At 38.2% G+C, this 18,936-nt stretch overlaps 1 protein-coding gene across 1 annotated transcript in view; it reads right to left on the bottom strand.

Moving 5' to 3' along the window:
- DNER (delta/notch like EGF repeat containing) overlaps positions 1 to 18,936 on the bottom strand; it is a 345,353-nt gene that overhangs the window by 30,089 nt on the left and 296,328 nt on the right. The window contains exon 10 of the mRNA XM_074191208.1: positions 8,379 to 8,492. Within this exon, the coding sequence (XP_074047309.1) occupies positions 8,379 to 8,492 (114 nt within the window). The remainder of the gene's footprint in view (positions 1 to 8,378; positions 8,493 to 18,936) is intronic.

The following is an 18,936-nucleotide window of genomic DNA, read 5'->3' as shown; positions in this document are numbered from 1 at the left end:
AGTTGCCTTCTCCTCCTCCCTTCTGGCCATCCTCCTTAGGTTCCTCCCATCAGAACCACCTTGAGGCTTCCCTGGATTCCTGGGCTGTCAAAGGTGAAGTTTTCACCTTATATTTCCTGAAACCAGGCTGCTAAATAACTTCCTGATCATGCCTCTGCACACATCTCCTTACCCCTTCCTAGTCCTCCTTCATATGCCATCTTCCCCCATGGCAATATGGTATCCTTAAGGGTGGGACCTATCTTTTCAAATTTCTATCCTTGATGCTGACCATAGAAGGGTTCAATTAATCATTTATTCTTTAAGTTATTGAGTGATTCATTCCTAGGCAGAGCGAGAAGGGACCTTAAAAAATTTAATCCAACACTTTCATTATACACATGAAAATACTGGGTCCCAAAGAGAGAAATGACTTGTCTAAGGTCACATAGAAGAGGGGTGGTAGGGCAGAGACCAGAACCTAGGTCTTCTGGCTCCTGTCCTGGGGTTCTTACTTTTGAACTATATTGCTTCTTAAAAAACATGCTCTCCTGAGAAGGCATTCCTTCATTGCCAGATTCGTCTAGCTGTCTGGGTAACAATCCAACTGATTAAAGTTGAGAACTATTTAGGTAGAACCAAGCACCTGAGACCTACTTGGGTTCTCATCTAAAACCTATGTAGTTGGTGGCAGGAGCCCTATAGAAGAAGACCTGTGGTGTCTCTGGAACCCAAATGTAGGTATTAAAGATACCAAACCTTTGTAGTACTACTACTCTTTTATCTGAACTAGAGAGACATATGAAAGGGAAGGGGTGAGGGAGGCAGAGGGAGAAGAAAGGGGGAAAGGAAGAGGTAGATGAAAAGGGAAAGGGAAAAGAAGAGGGAAAGAGAAAGGAAGAAGGGAAAAGAGAGAAAGAGGGAGTGGAGAGGGACAGGGGGAAGGAGAAAAGGAGAGGAGAGGGAACAGGGACAGAGAAGAGGAAAGAGAAGGTGGGGTGAGGGAGGAAGGGAGTAAAAAAGGAAGGAGGGAGGGATGAAGAATCTAAGGATCCTATATCCTTGCCTCTACCTCTTAGAACCTCTATTTTTTGACACTCCTCTTAGCACTACTACATTTTAAAGACAATCTTTTTTAATATATGTTTTTGGAGCAGTTTTTTCCCCTATCTGATAGGTGCACTTTTTTAAAAGATTGAATCTCTTTATCCCATCCTTCTCCTATTTTTGACACCTCAAGAGTTCTTTGTACATCCCCAGTTTTGCCATAGCATTCTCTGCTCCAGAATTTCCTTTATTTGCAGATTTCATTACTATCTCATCTTATCCAATTCTAGGGAACATTTGCTTGGTACCTCTGACAGCAGCTGTTCAGACTCCTTTCAGACTCTTACTCTTTCTTCCTCCCAATATCCCAGAGGAAGCTTGTCAAAACAGACTCACATAATCCTTGCAAAACCAGTCCAGAAGGGCAGAAAGAGGGAGGTCAGAGGCCAGCATAGCCATCCTCCTCCCCAAAGCCTGCATGTCTCTTGACAAATGGTAATCTGAAAAGTTCCTGTCATTGAGATAACCGCAATGAAATAAACTTTTTAATTGGTTGCAGAGCTAGATAATAACAAAGTTAAAACCACAACTTGTATAAGACTAGACCTCACTGAGTCATATTAGCTGCCCTGTCACTCTTCCAGCTCAATTAAAAAAAAGAAAAAAAAAATCAAAACACAATACTTATTAAAATCTACGGGTGAAATGAAAGCAACAAAAACTAAACATGGAGGAATGGACCTTGGCCAGAGAACAAACAAACTGACGTCAATTGATTTGCTATCTTCTAACATTTATTTCCCCCATCCCCTTATGGTGGAGTTGAAAGAGAACTGGCTTGGAGTCTAGAAAGGGATGGGGTCGAATTCTGACTTGGACAATGATAACCTATGTTGGACTTAACTTTTCTGAGCTTTGGTTTTCTTCGAGATAAAAAGGAGTTCAACAAGGGACCTCACCTTGCCAACAAATGTCCGTTTAGTCAAAGTTATGGCTTTTCCAGTAGCAATATATGACTATGAGAGTTAAACTATAGAGAAAGTTGAGGGCTGTAGCATCAAGGCCTTTGATCTGTGTTGCTGGCAAGAATCTCCTTGGACAGCAAGGAGATCAAATCAGTCAATACTCAAGGAAATTAATTCAGACTCTTTATTGGAAAGCCAAATACTGAAGCTGAAATTTAAATACTTTGGCCACATAATAAGAAGATGAAAGTCATTCATTGGGAAAGACTCTGATGTTGAAGAAGATTGAAAGCGAAAGGAAAAGGGGACAGTAGAAGATGAGATGGATAGATAGTGGCATGGAAACATTGAATAGGAACTAGGACAGTGGAGGACAGAAGGACCTGGAATGCCAAGGTCTGTGGGGGTCACAAAGAGTCATACGTGACTGGATGACAGAACAAAACACTACAAGTGGTACCTATTTTATAGAATTGTTCTGAAGATATAATATGTTCAAGTACATGGACAAGAAGAATTTATAATTTCCCATGAAATTCCAAGTGTGAGAGCTTTTTCCTCCAATACAAATAGCAACCCATCTATTAATAAATAAATCCCAGAGAGGTGCCTGAGGCACATGGAAATAAGTGATCTGCCCAAAATCACACAGCATGTGTAAGTGATGGCATTTGAACCCAGGTCATCCTGGTTTTAAGTCTAGCCCCTATCCATATGGATATATATAGGTACACTTATATAAATATGTGTGTGATTGTGTGTATGCACATACATATAAACATGCTTATGTATGTGCAAAACACCTAAAGATTTTTTAGGGTTTTTTTTTCAAGGCAAACGGGGTTAAGTGGCTTGCCCAAGGCCACACAGCTAGGTCATTATTAAGTGTCTGAGACCAGATTTGAACCCAGGTCCTCCTGACTCCAGGGCCGGTGCTCTATCCACTGTGCCACCTAGTTGCCCCTACACCTAAAGTTTTAAACAAGTTATTATTATTTTCTTTTTTTACTAGATTTATGATTTCATCTGTGAAGATAATACCCAGTATTGCTCTTACAAGTGAGATGTCAAGAGGTCAAGTGATTTGCCCAGGGTCACACAATCAATACACATCAGAGACAAGGATTGAACATGAATTATCTTGTCTCTAAGGCTAGCTGTAGCCAGATAGTTTATAATAGCATGGAGCTACCAAATATGCCATGACTGCCTTCAATATAATTTATTATCTTACCAAAAAAGACTACTGATCCTATCTCCTAAAGTACTGATGAGGAGAATGAACATCAGAAAGAACAAGGTTTGAGAGAAGGAATAATTCTGCAATCTCTCAGATTTTCCTTGAGTTGGAAAATAACACCCCTCTTGGAAGTTTTCATGGCATTCTCCTTATAACAATGATATATGTCTAGCGGCCTTATAGAAATCAATCCAACAATTATTAATAGCCTGAGATAGGCAAAACCCTATAAATATAACTAAGGGTAGAAAGATAATAAAGGTCATAGTCGCAACCCTCCAGAAGTTCATAATTCAATTGAATCTATCACCTAAGTTTTGCTGGGGACTTTGGTGCTCTGGTGATTGTAACACCAAGATTTTATCATCTACAGCAAGAAAGGTCAAAGGACTGATCTTATATGAAAACCTATGTGAAAAACTAACAAATAATGTTCAATTCATAGAGAACAGTGCTTTGAGAAGAAGTGATAAGGGTTTCCAAGCTCTTTCCCTGAGTAAGTCAAACAGCAATTTCATTTTTCATTCCACTCACAAATGTTATTAGAGCAGCACAGTGATTTAAAGGGAATTGATTTTTCTTCTCAACATCATCATCAAAAAGGGGATAGGAGTAAAAAAATAAAATAAAAATCTACCATAGCTAGCCCGTGGAAGCTCAAAGATTGATTATGAATATAAATATTGAAGAAAGAAAAGGGAGAAAATGAAGCAACAAGAACTGTTGGAGTAAATAAAGAATCGGGCATGTGTGCATACTGGAAATAGTTTTCTAGACAGAAAGGGAGAGCATGCAGCAAAGGACATGATGTTCTCAGATTTGGGGACACTCTAAGAAGGAAACAGATTTGTTATTTAGAATTCTTTGTTTCAAACCCCAAGCATCATAGTATGACAGAGTTTCAGATGAAAAGGACCTCAGAGGCCATTGAACCCAACGTGAGTCTGAGAATCCCTTGAACAACATCACTCACAAGTGGCCAACCAGCCTGTGCTTGAAGAATACCACTGACAAAGGTTCCCATGATGTCTGAAGGCATTGCATTGCATTATGAATAGATCCAATCACTAGGATGATTATTCCTTATTCCCTATTATTTAAACCTGACTGTCTATAATTTCCACATATTATTCATAGTTTGTCCCTCTGAAAGCAAGTTTGTCCCTCTTTCATATGATAGCCTTCAAATACTTGAAGACAGCTATCATATCTATCCCATCTTTTCTGAGGTCTAAAACAGTCTCAGCTTTTTCAGCCAATCCACATGTGGCATGATCTTAATGTCCTCTGCCCTCTTTTGGATGCTCTCCATAGAAACATGTTTTTCCAAGTAGTAAATCCAAGTAGTGTTATATTCATTTTCAAAGGTAACACTTAGAAATAAATATAACACTACTTCAGATACATTAAAAACAGACCACACAGGGGCAGTTAGGTGGTGCAGTGAGCATAGCATCTACCCGAGAGTCAGGAGTACCTGAGTTCAAATCTGGCCTCAGACACTTAATAATTACCTAGCTGTGGGACCTTGGGCAAGTCACCTAACCTTATAGCCTTTCAAAAATTAAAAAAAACAGATCAGAGTTTAATACGATTCTCACCTCCATGATCTAATATTTTTATGAACTGGAAACTAACTAAAAAGGTGTCTATCAATAATGGAATGACCAGACAAATTATGGAACATGGATGTCATGGAATAAGACAAAAGCACCTGAACTATTACAGCTGATTGCTGATTGCACCCTGTTCCAATTCTCTCTTCCATTCCTCCATTCATCTATCAAAGTGATCTTCCTAAAGAGCAGAACTAACCATGTCATTCTCTATTCAAAAACCCAATCAATTCATCAATCATTAAACATTTAGTAAGCACCTATTATTTACTGTACTAATTACTGCAGATACCAAAAGAAGCAAAAGAGAGTTCCTGCCCTCAGAGAGCTTGCAGTCTAATGGGGGGAGACAATGTACAAACAAATATATACAAAGTAAATTATATTCAAGATAAAAAGGAAATAATTAATAAAAAGGGGAAGACACTAGAATTAAGAGGGGCTGGAGAAAGCTAGCTCCCTATTATCTCTAGCATCAAAATATACTCCTCTATTTGGCATCTAACGTCCTTCATAACCTTCCCCCTTCTACTTTCTTAATCAAATCTTACCCTCCTCCATGAATTCTGCGATCCAGTGGCACTGGCCTCCTTGTAGTTCTTCATACAAGGCTCTCCATCTCCAGACACCAGGAATGTTCCCTGGCTTGTTCCTCTATGTCTTTAAAGCTCTCCCTGCAGATTTCAGCTAAATCCCATCTACTATAAGAATCCTTTCCTGGTTCTTTGTCATGTCAACCCAGGCACTTAAATGAACATATATTGGATTCAACTGAATTGAACTAAAGCAATAAAAGGAAACCTTACAAAGATATGTGGAGAAGGTAGTGCTTCTTTTCCTTTTAGGAGCTTAGGGATGACTACACTAGGATTGGGAGGAAGAGATGAACATGCACAGAAATTCATAAATACACACACACACACACACACACACACACAAATAAATTCTCCTGTAGCAACATGGATAGAAGTTATCTGTCAATGTGACTCTCAAAATTTGTAGATTAGTAAGCACACCAGAAAGTGACCCTAAAACATTAACTAGTTTTCATATGTTTCTATTGAATTGGCTCATTTACTGACATCTGATTTGTTGGTAAAAGTAGGAATTTCTCTCTAAAATTCCCCCAATTTAGAAACCAAATTCATCCCTACTTTATATTTCCAGAGCAAACTCTGAACATACAGACCCTATATTGTTCTCAAGGATCTGCTACGGTGCAGGGTTATTCAAAGAACAGGCAAAAGGAATGTTGTGAGAACCCCCCTCCAACCTCCAACTTCTCCCTACTGCTCAAAACTTGGAATAACCAAAGGCCCATTCCATGCAGTCCTGACTCCAGGTTATTTGAACTATGAAATTATGAATCAGAAAATTGTTCTTCTCTAGCTTCCCCTGTGAATTGCTTGCATCCTTAGGTGTAAATTTTCCTCCCTGCTTGGGCAGGGGGTAATGTAAAGCATCTTATGATCATAGCACTAGAGAGGGAAGGGAACTTAGAAGTCATTGAATCTACCATCCCCCTTGTTTTATAGATCCAGAAACTGAGCCCCCACAAGGTTAAAAAATCCATGATCACACAAATAGTTAGTATCAGAGGCAGAATTTGAACCCAAGTCTTGTTTGCCAGCAACACTCTATATCCACTTTGCCATTCAGGGTCTAGGATTAAAAAAAAACTAATTCCATTTGCAGCTCTAGTATTTACTATCTTCTCAGACTTGGATAAATCAGATTTGACCATTCCCATTTACTGAAATGCTCTCTCTCTCTCTCTCTCTTCTCCATTGAACCTACTTACCTGCCTGGTTTCTTTTAAGTCCCAAATAAAACTCATCTTTTACTGAGTCTTCCTCAATTCCAGTGCCTTCCCTCTGCTAATGATTTCCTATTTATTCTATCTATAGCTTGCTTTGTATATATTTGTTAACATTGTCTCCCTTCATTAGATTGTAAGCTCCTTGAAGACAGGTTCAGTTTTTTGCCTTTTTGAACAGTGTCTAGAAGTTAGTAGGTACATAATAAATGTCTACTGATTAATTTATTGATGATTGATTGATGTTTGTCCTTCATTCTTGAAGAAGACCATGACATCACGGAGATGATACCATGATAAGAAGGGGTGCTCTAAGTCACCAGTCTCACTTTTTCCTCCAGTCATCTGGGTCCAGTGACCAGATATGGATCAGCATGACTGGACATGGCCCTGGATGCAAAACATTCAGAGTGAAGTGACTTGCCGAAGATCACACAGCTAGTTATGTGTCAGGTGTCTGAGGCTGGATTCAAACTCCCATCCTCCTGACTCCAAGGCCAGTGCTCTTTCCATTGTACCACCTAACTGCCCTAATTGACTGATTAGGAAAAAACCTCAAAGACCATCGAGTTTTCCTCTAATGTGAAGACTCCTCCTTAAACAGTTCTGATCTATGCTTCTCCAGCCTATGTTTCTAATGAGGTCCTCCTAGCTTCCTGAGGCAGCCCCATCTGCTTTGGGATCAATTTAATGGGAAGTTTTTGATGTTATGCAGTGTCTGTCTACCTCTTTGAAACTGTTCTCAGCTCTTTTCTCAGGGTGCAAACTAGAGAAAGTATAATCCCTCCCTGTACTTGTTAACCCTTCAAATAACTAAAAACAACTGCTATATCCCACCCTCCCTCTTTCCCAGAATATTCCCAGTTTCTTTAACCAATTCTTAGAGGGTTCTCTAAGCAAGTTCTTAAGCTTCTTCACCATCTCGGTTGTCTTCCTCTGGACACTTGCCAGCTTATGAATTTCTTCCCAAAATCCCCTATCTAGACCTCAGTTTCCCCATCTGTCAAATGAGAGGACTGAGGATGTCTGATATCCCTTCCAATTCTAAATCCTATGCTATCCCCCAGTCATTCCATCTTTTCTCCCCTCCCCCACCCCAGAGCACCAGCACCATCATTAATACCACATTCCTCACCAAAAATGTTTATGCTACACTCTTCTTGTCCAAATTATGTTCCTGTAACCCTTCAGAAGAAAAATCTTTTCAATTTTTTCTAAGTAAACACATTGGAAGAGTTTTGCAGTTCTCTAGAAATTAGGAGCATACATTTTTAGATACCTCCCACCTCTTCTTCCCACTCTTAATATCATTTCCATTTTCTTGGAATGGTAAAAATCAATTATTTCTTCAAGATATGTCTGTACTATGATCTGTAAATGGGTCCCAAGGACCATGTTATTACCATACTAGGCAAAAGGATTCCTGTAAACAAGCTATAATCTATGCTTCTCTATATGATTCCTCCTGATTCAATCATCCATTTAGATGTGCATATATTGATTTGTATCCAAGCAACTAAAATTAACCCATAATGATAAGATTCTAAAATAAGTAGCCATGGTACTTTTTTCCCTCCTTTGACATTTGCTACACAAGGACTTGAATGATAATATTTTTATTAGATTATATTGTGGGAATGTCTGCTTCATTCCATAAATTTAGAATAAATAAAATAAAAGACAAACTAAAAAAAATCAATAGAAAATTTACTTACCTGTAAACCCAGGTAAGCAGATACAGGTGCCATTCAGACTTTCACCATCACAGGTCCCACCATTCAGGCAACTGATATTAGCACAGGGATCTTTGTACAATTCACAGTGTGATCCTGAGAACAAAGACAAGAAAGAAGCTATGTAATTCAGAGGAGGATAGGGCCACCTCAGGAGTGGTGTGCTAAGATCCACATCATCTAAGAAAGTGAAAATCTTCAGCATGTTGGGTACTAGTGATGGATGGATGAATTGCAGTTGGTGTGGTTGTCCTGCTGGCTGTCCTGCTAAGAGATAAGGGCAAAAAAGAGTGGAGTCTGACCATAGACTATATCAGATACAAATTCTTTTCCAGACACTCTCTATGATCACAGGCATAAAAAATCAGAGAACAACAGAATTCAGCAGCAGCATAGAAGATGACAGGTCCACAAGAAAAAGTATTCTCTAAGATATTTTATAAACAATCAGACTTCCTTTTACAGCCTCAACTCTCAGAAAGTTTTAGAAATGAAATTGATTCACCCTTTCTCCCCATGTTCCTAGACCAACAAATTATACAAACCATAGGATCATAGGTTATTGGATTTAGAACTGGAAGAGACCATTATAGGCTAGATATAACTCAATTCACCTCATTTTACAGATGAGGAAACTGAGGTCCAGGGGTTAGCACATGGTCAACTATTATAATAACCCAAAGAATGTTCCCCAGAATGGGAACAAAAATCCAAAATGGAACTAGGGAGCATTCTGGGCTAACCAATGGAGAATTACTAGCTCTCTCAACATACATTCCATTAAAGCTCCTGTTGATAATATATTACAGCTGTTAGGAATATCCAAGGCAAAAGGAATATCTATCTCAAAGCAGTAGTAACAGCATAGATTTCTTTGGGACTTTGAGGATGAATAAGTTCTTCACCTCCCCATCTCCAACCCAAAACAGCCTGAAGTTGGTGCTACAAGCATTCTTATCCCAATATCAGAGTGGGGGAACCCAAGTTCCAAAACTGAAGTGATTTACCCAATGTCACCCAGCTAGAGAACATGTGAGCTGAAATTTAAACCCAAGGCTCCTGGTTCAGTATGCTTCCCACTATATCATACCCCCTCAAATCATAAAATCAAATACCTAGAACTGGGAGGCACCTTAAAATTCATCAAGTCTAATGCCTTCAGACGAGCATACTGAGGTAAAGATTAGTGAAATGACTTTCCCAACAATATATAGGGAGTAAAAGGCAAAATAGAAACTTGAACTAAGGTTCCACAACTCCCAATTCAATCAACTCTTTTTCCACCAAACCTTATGGCATATATCAAGGGAATTTGTCTTCTCATTAAACACCCCCCAAAAAAACCCCCAAGCTCTCCAGTGGTTAAAAAAATTATAGATATGTATGGGAATGGAAATATTATTGTGTCATAAGAAATAACCAAATGGCCAGGATCCATGGATACAATCATCATGAAGAAAAATAATTTGGAAAGATTTTAGAACCAGGATTAATGCAGTGCTAAAATATGAGTGCAGAAGTCTCAAGATGAAACTTGCTACCCCCATCTCTTTCTACTGGAGAGTCGATGGTCTTAAAATGCAGAATGAGTGTACTATGTGAACATGGTCAATATGGGAACTGGTTTTACTGAACTGTGCATATTTTTATGAGGATTTTTATTTTAGGGTATATATATATATGTGGGTGTGTTTGTGATTTATTTTGCTATAAATGCTCAACTGGGGGTAGCAACAGTGGAAAAGAAACAAAACAAAGTTTGATAAAAATGAATCCATGAATAGTTTTATGTCTTTTTTAAAAAACTCAAGCCCTATATATGAAATCTATGATGCATTTTGTTCTTTTAAAAGGAAATCAGGAAAATTATATAAAAACTAACCTTTTAATCTGAAATGAAAACTAATTATGAGGCAAACCAGACAAGAGCAAAGAAATATTCATTCATTGAGTCCTTCCCATGACCCTGAGGAAATGAACAAAAATGAGAAATTGTATTTTTTAATGCTACATTCACTTTTGTTCTTTTCATATCATTGCTTAAGTTCTATTGTGTAAGCTATCACCACTCCCTATGATTCACTATTTAGTCACTGAAATTATCCTTGTTTTTGTTCTGTTTTTTTCTTCATTTTTATTGCCCTTAGCAATGCAAATAAAAGGGAAGAAAGCTATAGAAGAAATAATAAAAACCCTCTCTCTATGTATTATATATTTATGTGGTGTCTAGCAAGTATTTCAGGGCAAAGTTATTTTTAATCCCTCTTTGTTCAATATTCTCAAATCCAATCCATCACCAAATCCTGCCAAATTTCTCAACATGCTTTCTCTAACTGTGGCCTCCCTTATCCTTTCTGCAACCCCACCCAAATCCCTGGGCTCCAGTATCATGCTTGGATTACTTCAGTCACTTCCGAGTTGCTCTCCTGGCTTCCACTTACAACAGATACCTTGGTTTCATTCATTCTTACCAAATACAGAATGTTCATTTACATCAAAGATCAAATTGAAGCAATAATTAATGTGCAAAAATTGCTTACCTTTAAAAAATTCTTTCCCTTCTCAAAATTTTCACTAAGCCCCTACTGAAAAGGATTAAGTTAAAAATGAGCTTTCATCTCCTTTGCTTCAATTTGTTCATCAAGCATTTAAGGATAAAAGAATCCCAAGGCTCAGGATGATATACTAAAATCAATAGCAGAAAGAGAAGATGAAATGATCCTTCAAATGAAACAGAAAAGTATGCCTCTGACCAAGAGAACCAGAAGATGTAAAATCCATGGACAAAACCCACACAAGAAGGATCTCTTCTAGGTCCAAAAATCTGAAGAATCTTGTCTAAGAATCTTGTCTCCATTCAAAAATACAAATTTAACAAGTAAAGTTGACAATCAAATTCCAGACAAAATACTGATATGACAGTAGCAAAGAAGTATCATTTGGTGGAAGTTTTATAGACAAATTTCAGTTCAAGAGGGGACAAAGACTTGCCATCTGAAAATGGAATAATCCCCAAGGACAGTGAGTTTCCAGTCACCAAAAGTATTCAGGTAGGGGTGTGAGGATATGAAAGAGGACATCCACACATCAAGCGCAAAGGTGTATGGAATAACCACTATGCTCCCTTCCAAATTCAATGTTCTATGACTCTATTTAAGTACAAAAGAGAATCGATTTAAACTATTTTGTGCTTATTGTATTTAATTTAAAATAACTATAACAAAACTAATATTCTAAGAAGCAATTTGGATTTAGGATCTTTGGAAATATTTTTATTACTTCTTATGATTGTCTTTTTTTAATGAGTCCTCAGATCATTATATATTTATTGAAGAATTCTTTTAGAACAGATGGATCATAACTACAACCATCTTCACAGAAAGTGCATTTCTGTGGAAGAAGCTATTAAACACTTACTTTGGTCTTTTCTAAAGATTACCTTGGTGAAACTTGAAGTATTTTATAGGTTTTTATAAAAGTGGCAGACTAGCCAATGATGCTAAAAGCAGTAGATCCTATTATAAGTATTGTTTAACTCACCCATGAGAGGGCAGAAGGTAGCCAGAAGCAGTCAAAGACAATCAAAGGTAACTAAAGGAAGGAACAATAAGGGCTATACTTAGGCAGCTTACAGAAACCTCAGGCACAACAATATTCAGACTATTAAAGAAAGAAGAAGGGTATTAGTTATAGCCCTGAGAGATAATACCTTTTCCAAGTTATACCAAGTTGAATAAGAAGAATTGACTACAAGCTCCCATTACCTCTCTTAATATAATGAATTGAAGGTCTTAGTCTTACCCTTCCCATTGGGGTCCTTGAGCAATTTGTGCCTTATATCCTAAACTAAAAAAAAAACCCATGTGGATGGGTTGGGAGGGGAGAAGGGGGAAGGGAGGGAGAAATAATTGATGGTGGTCTGCCATACTATGGCTGTGACAAAGGTGAGTCATGAATCAGCCTAACCAGTTTCTTTCTTTCCCAGAAAGTTACAAAGTGTAGAGTCTACAGAAATACTGAATGGGTACAGAAAAAAAACTATAAAAGAAAACATATTTCCTATGGAAGAGTGAGTTCTGTTTGGACAGGTAGATCAAGTTATTATAATGGAATTCTATAAATAAGCAGGATAGCGTAGGCCAGGTGATCTTAATCACTTTTATGTTATTGATTCTGTTCACAATGCCCTATAACTTATGGATCCCTTATAAGAATAACCATTTGGGGTGCATCCATTAAAATAAGTAAAATTACAAAGGAATTCAATTATATTGAATTTTTTAAATGCAATAGACTCATAGATGCTAGATTAAGAACCCTAGAACTAGGCTTACTGAGAGTAAGAAGTTAATACAGAGATATTGGTCACTTCCTTCAAAACTCAGTTCAAGCATGACCTTCTCTCTGAAACTTTTCAACTGAGATAATGAGCATTCTGCAAACACTTGAGTACTATACCAAAGCTAGCCATTGTGTTTATTACTTCCCAATGTTTCCACCTACTAGCACATTTCTTCCCAGACTATCACGTCACCTGCATGGAAGAGAAATGTGAAATATTCTCACTTCTCAGAAAATCATGTTTGCCCTTCATTTTCAAAGAAGACCACAACATCAGGTGATGTCATGACAAGTATGTGAATTGGATTTGAGTGAGGGGCTGTGCTAAGTCACCAGCCTCACTTTCTCCTCCAGAGTCATCTGGTCAATATATGAATATATATATAATATGTAATATATAATATATATATATATATATATATATATATATATATATATATATATATCAAGATGACTGGAGATGGCCCTGGATGCAAGGCAATCAGGATTAAGTAACTTGCCCAAGATCACACAGTAACTGTCAAATGTCTGATGTCAGATTTGAACTCCCATCCTCCTGACTCCAAGGCCAGTGCTCTATCTACTGCATCAACAGAAAAAGAAGAAATGGATAAAAGTTGCAAAGAGATAAAGTTAGGTTTTATGTAACAAAAATATTTCTAATAGATCCCTTTCAGATCTAAATCTATAATTCTAGGAAACAGCCATCCCTAAATGGAATGTATTGCCTCAAGTGATAATGGAACGGTTCCCCTTCACTGTGAAGGAAGGTTTCTTTAAACAAATGTTAAGAGCTGAGCTAACCTATACCTACACCAACCCCACCATTTTACTGATGAGGAAACCAAGACTAGAGATAAAGACAGAGATGGAATTTTAATGACAAGACAGTACTCTTTTCAACAAACCACAAGGCTCTAGAGGATATTTTATTCTGATATAGAATGGATAAATGGCTTCTGAAGTCTTTTTGAGTTCCAAAGTTTTATGATTCTGTGACTTAGAGAGACTCACTCCTTGAATCACTAGTTTGGACCAGAGTGGGTACCCAATTAACTTTAGCATGGGATCTCTGATGTACTCATCCTTTCTCAACACATATAACAAACATCTTTTTGTTTATTGGATTGTTCAGTCAGAGGATGGGGGCTAAGGAACAGCCCTCACTGTCTCTTTACTCATAACAACATAGTTTTCACCATATTTGTGAATTCTTGGAAGTCATTTGAGGTAGAATAGTCTTCCCCTCTTATCTACATTGAATGTCCTCCATTATGCAACTGGTTCCAAGGAGGTAGGGGATGAAGCTGCCTTTTGTGTTTTGTGTCAAGTTTAGTCATAGATAAGAAGTCAACAAGTTCAAATTGTCACATGTGGGGAAGGTCAGTAGATGCATCAAAGATAAGCATGGTAAATCAATCCCTCCAAAAAAGTAATCTATGGATCTCTCATTCTGGCCTTAGGGTCCACAAACATTTAGCAATTTTATTCAAGTCCCTTCTTACTATTTGTGTAAGCAAATGCCTATGTTGAGGGAAGAGAAGGAGCTGTTAAAAGTTCTGTAACCATCACAAAGAATGGGAGAAACCTTCCTATGTTGGCTATTAAGAGGGCTGTTATCAGTGTGATGGGGTATCCATTTCAAAAAGCCTACCTTAGCCCAATTTATAGATAATCTTCTGTGATACCGGTGGGATTGGATTATAATGGGGCAGGATCCCTGGGACATCCTCCATTTATTCAGTAAAAACTTCTAAGGAATTCCAGATGCTATGTGGGCCAAGGATCATTGGCTCCAAGCCACAGGAATTCATGGCCTTCAAAGTTCTAAATGTGTCTTTCAAGAGTGCTAGGTCCTTGGGGGTCCAAAGCAACTGTTATCACCTCTTTATGTATTCTGGAGACCTCCACAGAAGAACTCCAGGGAACACTGCCACGATCAACTACAAGCCATCTGTCTAAGACATCAAACTCCCAACAGGAGTAAGGAAATAGGCAAACACCCTGGAAGGGGAATGATGAATGAGGGGTAAAGTACATGGAGAGAAATGGAGAAAGGGGTGCAGAGTATAGAAAAAAGAAAGCTATATTTATCTAGGTTCAAATTGGAAAAAAGAATAAGTTATCAATTGGAAAAAAGTGATTACCAGTGGGTCTGTGGAGCACTGAAATCTAATAACTGAGACACATCGGAAAACTGGTTGGTGGATCAAGATTCAGGGTTGAAAGGTTCACAAAAAATTAGGGAACAAAAATGAAGAAAATTCCAGTGAGGGGCTCATTTTCATGACTCAATCTATTTCACCAAAGTGATGGTCTTTGTACTGCAGCTGCTTGGAGTCCTTGCCCCATAGTTGTTGCTGATGGGCTGGTACAGCCATGGGAGAGATTTGCCAAAGTCCTTGTTCTTTGGATGACCCCAATGAGATGTGGACATGTATATGGCTTATATTCAGTAGGGATATCCTTTCTAATAAGGTAAATTACCAGCCTACCCAATTTTTCTCCTACAATTTCTGTCCATAATTTTCTATAACATTGAATTAAGGGGGTGGTATAATGAAAAACCACCAATTCTATATCTTAAAAGTAAAAGAGCCAATCCTATCCCCATTGCTTATTACCTGTATAACCCTGGGAAAATCACTTAATGCCACTGGACCACAGTTTCCTCATCTTAACTAGCCTGAGACCTCTTCCACCTCCTACTCTTCAAGTCCCTCATGGGGGAGTCCCTCCCATCGCCTAGGTCTTCCTGGTTTTGTAAATATTTCTTGGATTTCAGCAGACTCATTAGACATGTTTTCACTTGACCAGGCTCTCTCTTTCCTATCATCTTTAAAGATGACTTTTATGCCATCTCTCACATGCAAGTTATTATACTTAGTGGACTGCTACCTTCAGAAGAGTAATAGACACTATCATTGGTCAAAAGGGAGCTTCCATTGAAATCAGGTATATAAAACTGGCCTCTCATCCCTAAAGGAGAGGAAACACCCAATGTTCTTTGGCAGACACACAGGTAGCCTGGCCAATAAAATAAGGAGTCATTCCAAATCTATCTCAAAAACACCACATTTTGTCAGGGAAAACCAGGTCCATACTTCAGACAGTCTGTGGAATGATACAGTCATCATTCACTGGCAACAAACACAGTACGTGCTAGTATGAAATTTATATTTAGCCTCAAGCAAAAACAAACTGAAATTCAGTCAAAACAAACACAAATCCCCAGTTTTCATATTAAACGGTGGATAGATGCAATGTTTCTTAAAATATTGCTCCTCCCCAGAATTCCTTACATGTTAATTTAGAATTAAATATAGGATGAATCAGGGTAGGATATAAGTTAAAAGTTGTTCTTTTACCACAATATAATGTGATGATTACTTTGTATGTTCAGGGGAAGGGGCATTGGGGGGGTAGGGTGTATTTGTGTGTGTTTTAGGGAAAGCAAGTGAATTAATCTCGAGACAAAATATTCCAGATAAATAAAATCCAAAAGATATTTCCTCTGTCATTATTCTTCCTAGGGAGCCTTCATTTATTTGCCCAGGTCTTTCTCTAAGTTTTAATTACATTTATACCACAGACATTGATAATTAATCATGTTTCATATGTCATAGGTTTCTGTAGCAAATTAGACTGTAGATTCCCTGAAGGCAAGGATTATATATGTATGTGTCTTTTGGAGGCTCCACAGCATCTAGCAGTTAAAGGATCAATAATTACATGTTGAATGATTGATAAAGTAGAATTCTGCATGTGAAACATTCAGTTCACAGCAAAGTATTTTCCTTTCCAATTGTGTACTTTTTTGGTCATAGAACTTGCTATGCGAGCGGGGGATAAATAGTCCAACTGTAGACTGTGCCTAATCTTTAACAGTAAAAGATTATAATCCATTAGTCTCCCTTGGAGATCAGGATCTAATTCAGAGATCTCCTTTGAGGAGATACATGAATTTCATATGTTTATAGATTCACTGCTTCAAGGCCTATTGCTTAATGGTTCATCTACACATCAACTACTAAATTCCCAGTTTCTGAAACCACAGTGGAAACTCATATGGGAGAAGATATATCTTAGGAAGACATTTCTAGGGTTTTTAATTAGTCTGTGTTAAACCGTTTGTGTGTTTGCCTAATGAACTCATAAAAGAACCATGAGAGTGTTACAAATAAAAGAAATAAATTACATTTATGGCTTTTCAAAGGATTTTCACCTCCATTATCTCCTTTGTTCCCAATTGCAACCCTGTTAATTGCATAAGGCAGGTGTTATTACCTGGTGACTTGACCACACTAGTTAGTGACAGAATGGGGACCAGGTCCCTGGTGTGGTTCGTATAATAACTGTAAGCTCACATGCCATCTTTTTCTTTAACAAACTGATAGTCTGTCAATCAACAAATATTTAAGTTCCTACTATGCTTCAGGCACGTGTTACGCATTAGCTAGAAGAAATCTGGTATCCCTCTGACTGTCTTCCCTTCGGGATCTTCAGGATCTAGAATAAACTCCAAGTTCTACGTTGTCAGGAAGACGGCTTTCCTTCCCCATGGCCCAGGTAAAGCGCCACATAGGCAAGTTCACGAGTACTGGCTGAAACCATGTCAAGGTCATTGACCAGAGCCAGTGTGCCTCTGGTCCATTGGCCTGGAAATAATATTGGTTGCAACATAGCTCTACTCAGCTGGAGAAGTTTGGATAAATGATGTGGCCACATGGAATCCTGTCAGCTGTTCACACAGAGAATTGTATGATATTGGGTAAGTCACTTCCTCTAGCTGAGGTTCCAGTTCCTCATTTATAAAATAAGAGGGAAGGTGTGGCTAGATTAGAAAACCCCTGGGATCCCTTTTTTTTAGAATTAAAATTATGAGATTTAAGCTATAGATTGGTGAAATTAAATGTCCTTAAAGAAAATCTGTGAAAAGCTACCTCTACCCTTCTTTAAACTATCAATCACTAAACAGGTATCCACTAAGTACCTTTTTGTTGTTATTCAGTTATTTCCATCATATCTGATTCTCTTTTGCCCCTGTTTGGGGTTTTCTTGGCAAAGATCCTGGAGGGGTCTGATATTTCCTTCTCTAGTTCATTTTGCAGATAAGGCAACTGAAGCAAACAGAGTTACCTGCCCAGAGTCACACATCTAATAAGTGTCTGAGGCTAGATTTGAACTCAGGAAGATGAGTCTTCCCAACTTCAGGACTTGCACTCTATCCACAGCCACCCACTTGCCCTAAGAAGCACCTACTATATCATCATCATCATCATCATCATCATCATCATCATCATCATCATCATTATTATTATTATTATTATTATTATTATTATTATTATATCATCTCATGCAAGCCCCATTCAAACCCTGGAAGAGGTGAAGTCGCTTGCCCAATGTCACCCAGGGTCTGAGGTCTGATATGAATTTAAATCTTCCTCACTCTAAGCCCAGTATTCTAAGCACTTCACCACCTAGCTGCCTCCGTATCCCACAAAGCCAATAAGCATTCTCACTGGGATTTGAATCCAGAACTTCTAACTTCCAATCCAAATATTTTTCAATTATCTATGGCACAATAGCCACAGATAAACCCATCTAGCAAGCACTGATGAGAGACAGCACTGGCTGGACTGTCGGTTTTTACAAACACTGGCTGTCACCAGGGTTACCAGACATTGCAATTGTGCAGGGTTAACACCAGCATTATTGTGACAATATCAATTCTCTCAGCAAGTCCAACAAACCTTTATTCGGTGTCTATGTTGGTAAAATGATGACCTTCAGTAAGGAGGAGGCTTCTAACACTCATTGGCCCTGGGCCCCTGTTTGAGTCAATATTTCAAGCCTCTAAGACTCTAAGATAAAGTTCAAAGTCTCTAAGACTGTTACTTACAGAGAGTTCAAGGATCTATTGTTGGAAAGGATTTCTTCCCCAGGAGTTTCTATATCAATGAAATCACAAGTTCAGACCAAATACAAATTCCAAACTAATGTGCTGAGAATAAAAAGGAAGAAACATAAAAGTTCCAGATCATGAATCTAAGATCCAGATCATAGGAGTAAGAAGCGGCCTTCCAGGGACAATCTAATCCAACCTCTCCCTGGATAGATAAGGAAAATGAGGTTCAGGCGGGGAATGATTTCCTCCAGATCACCAGGGCAGTCAGCAGTCTAGCCAAGATTCAGACAT

The sequence above is a fragment of the Macrotis lagotis genome, chromosome 6 (genome assembly GCF_037893015.1).
Source record: "Macrotis lagotis isolate mMagLag1 chromosome 6, bilby.v1.9.chrom.fasta, whole genome shotgun sequence".
Lineage (NCBI taxonomy): Eukaryota > Metazoa > Chordata > Mammalia > Peramelemorphia > Peramelidae > Macrotis > Macrotis lagotis.
The sequence above is the reverse complement of the archived record's forward strand: the minus strand, read 5'-3'. Positions and strand labels throughout refer to the sequence as shown.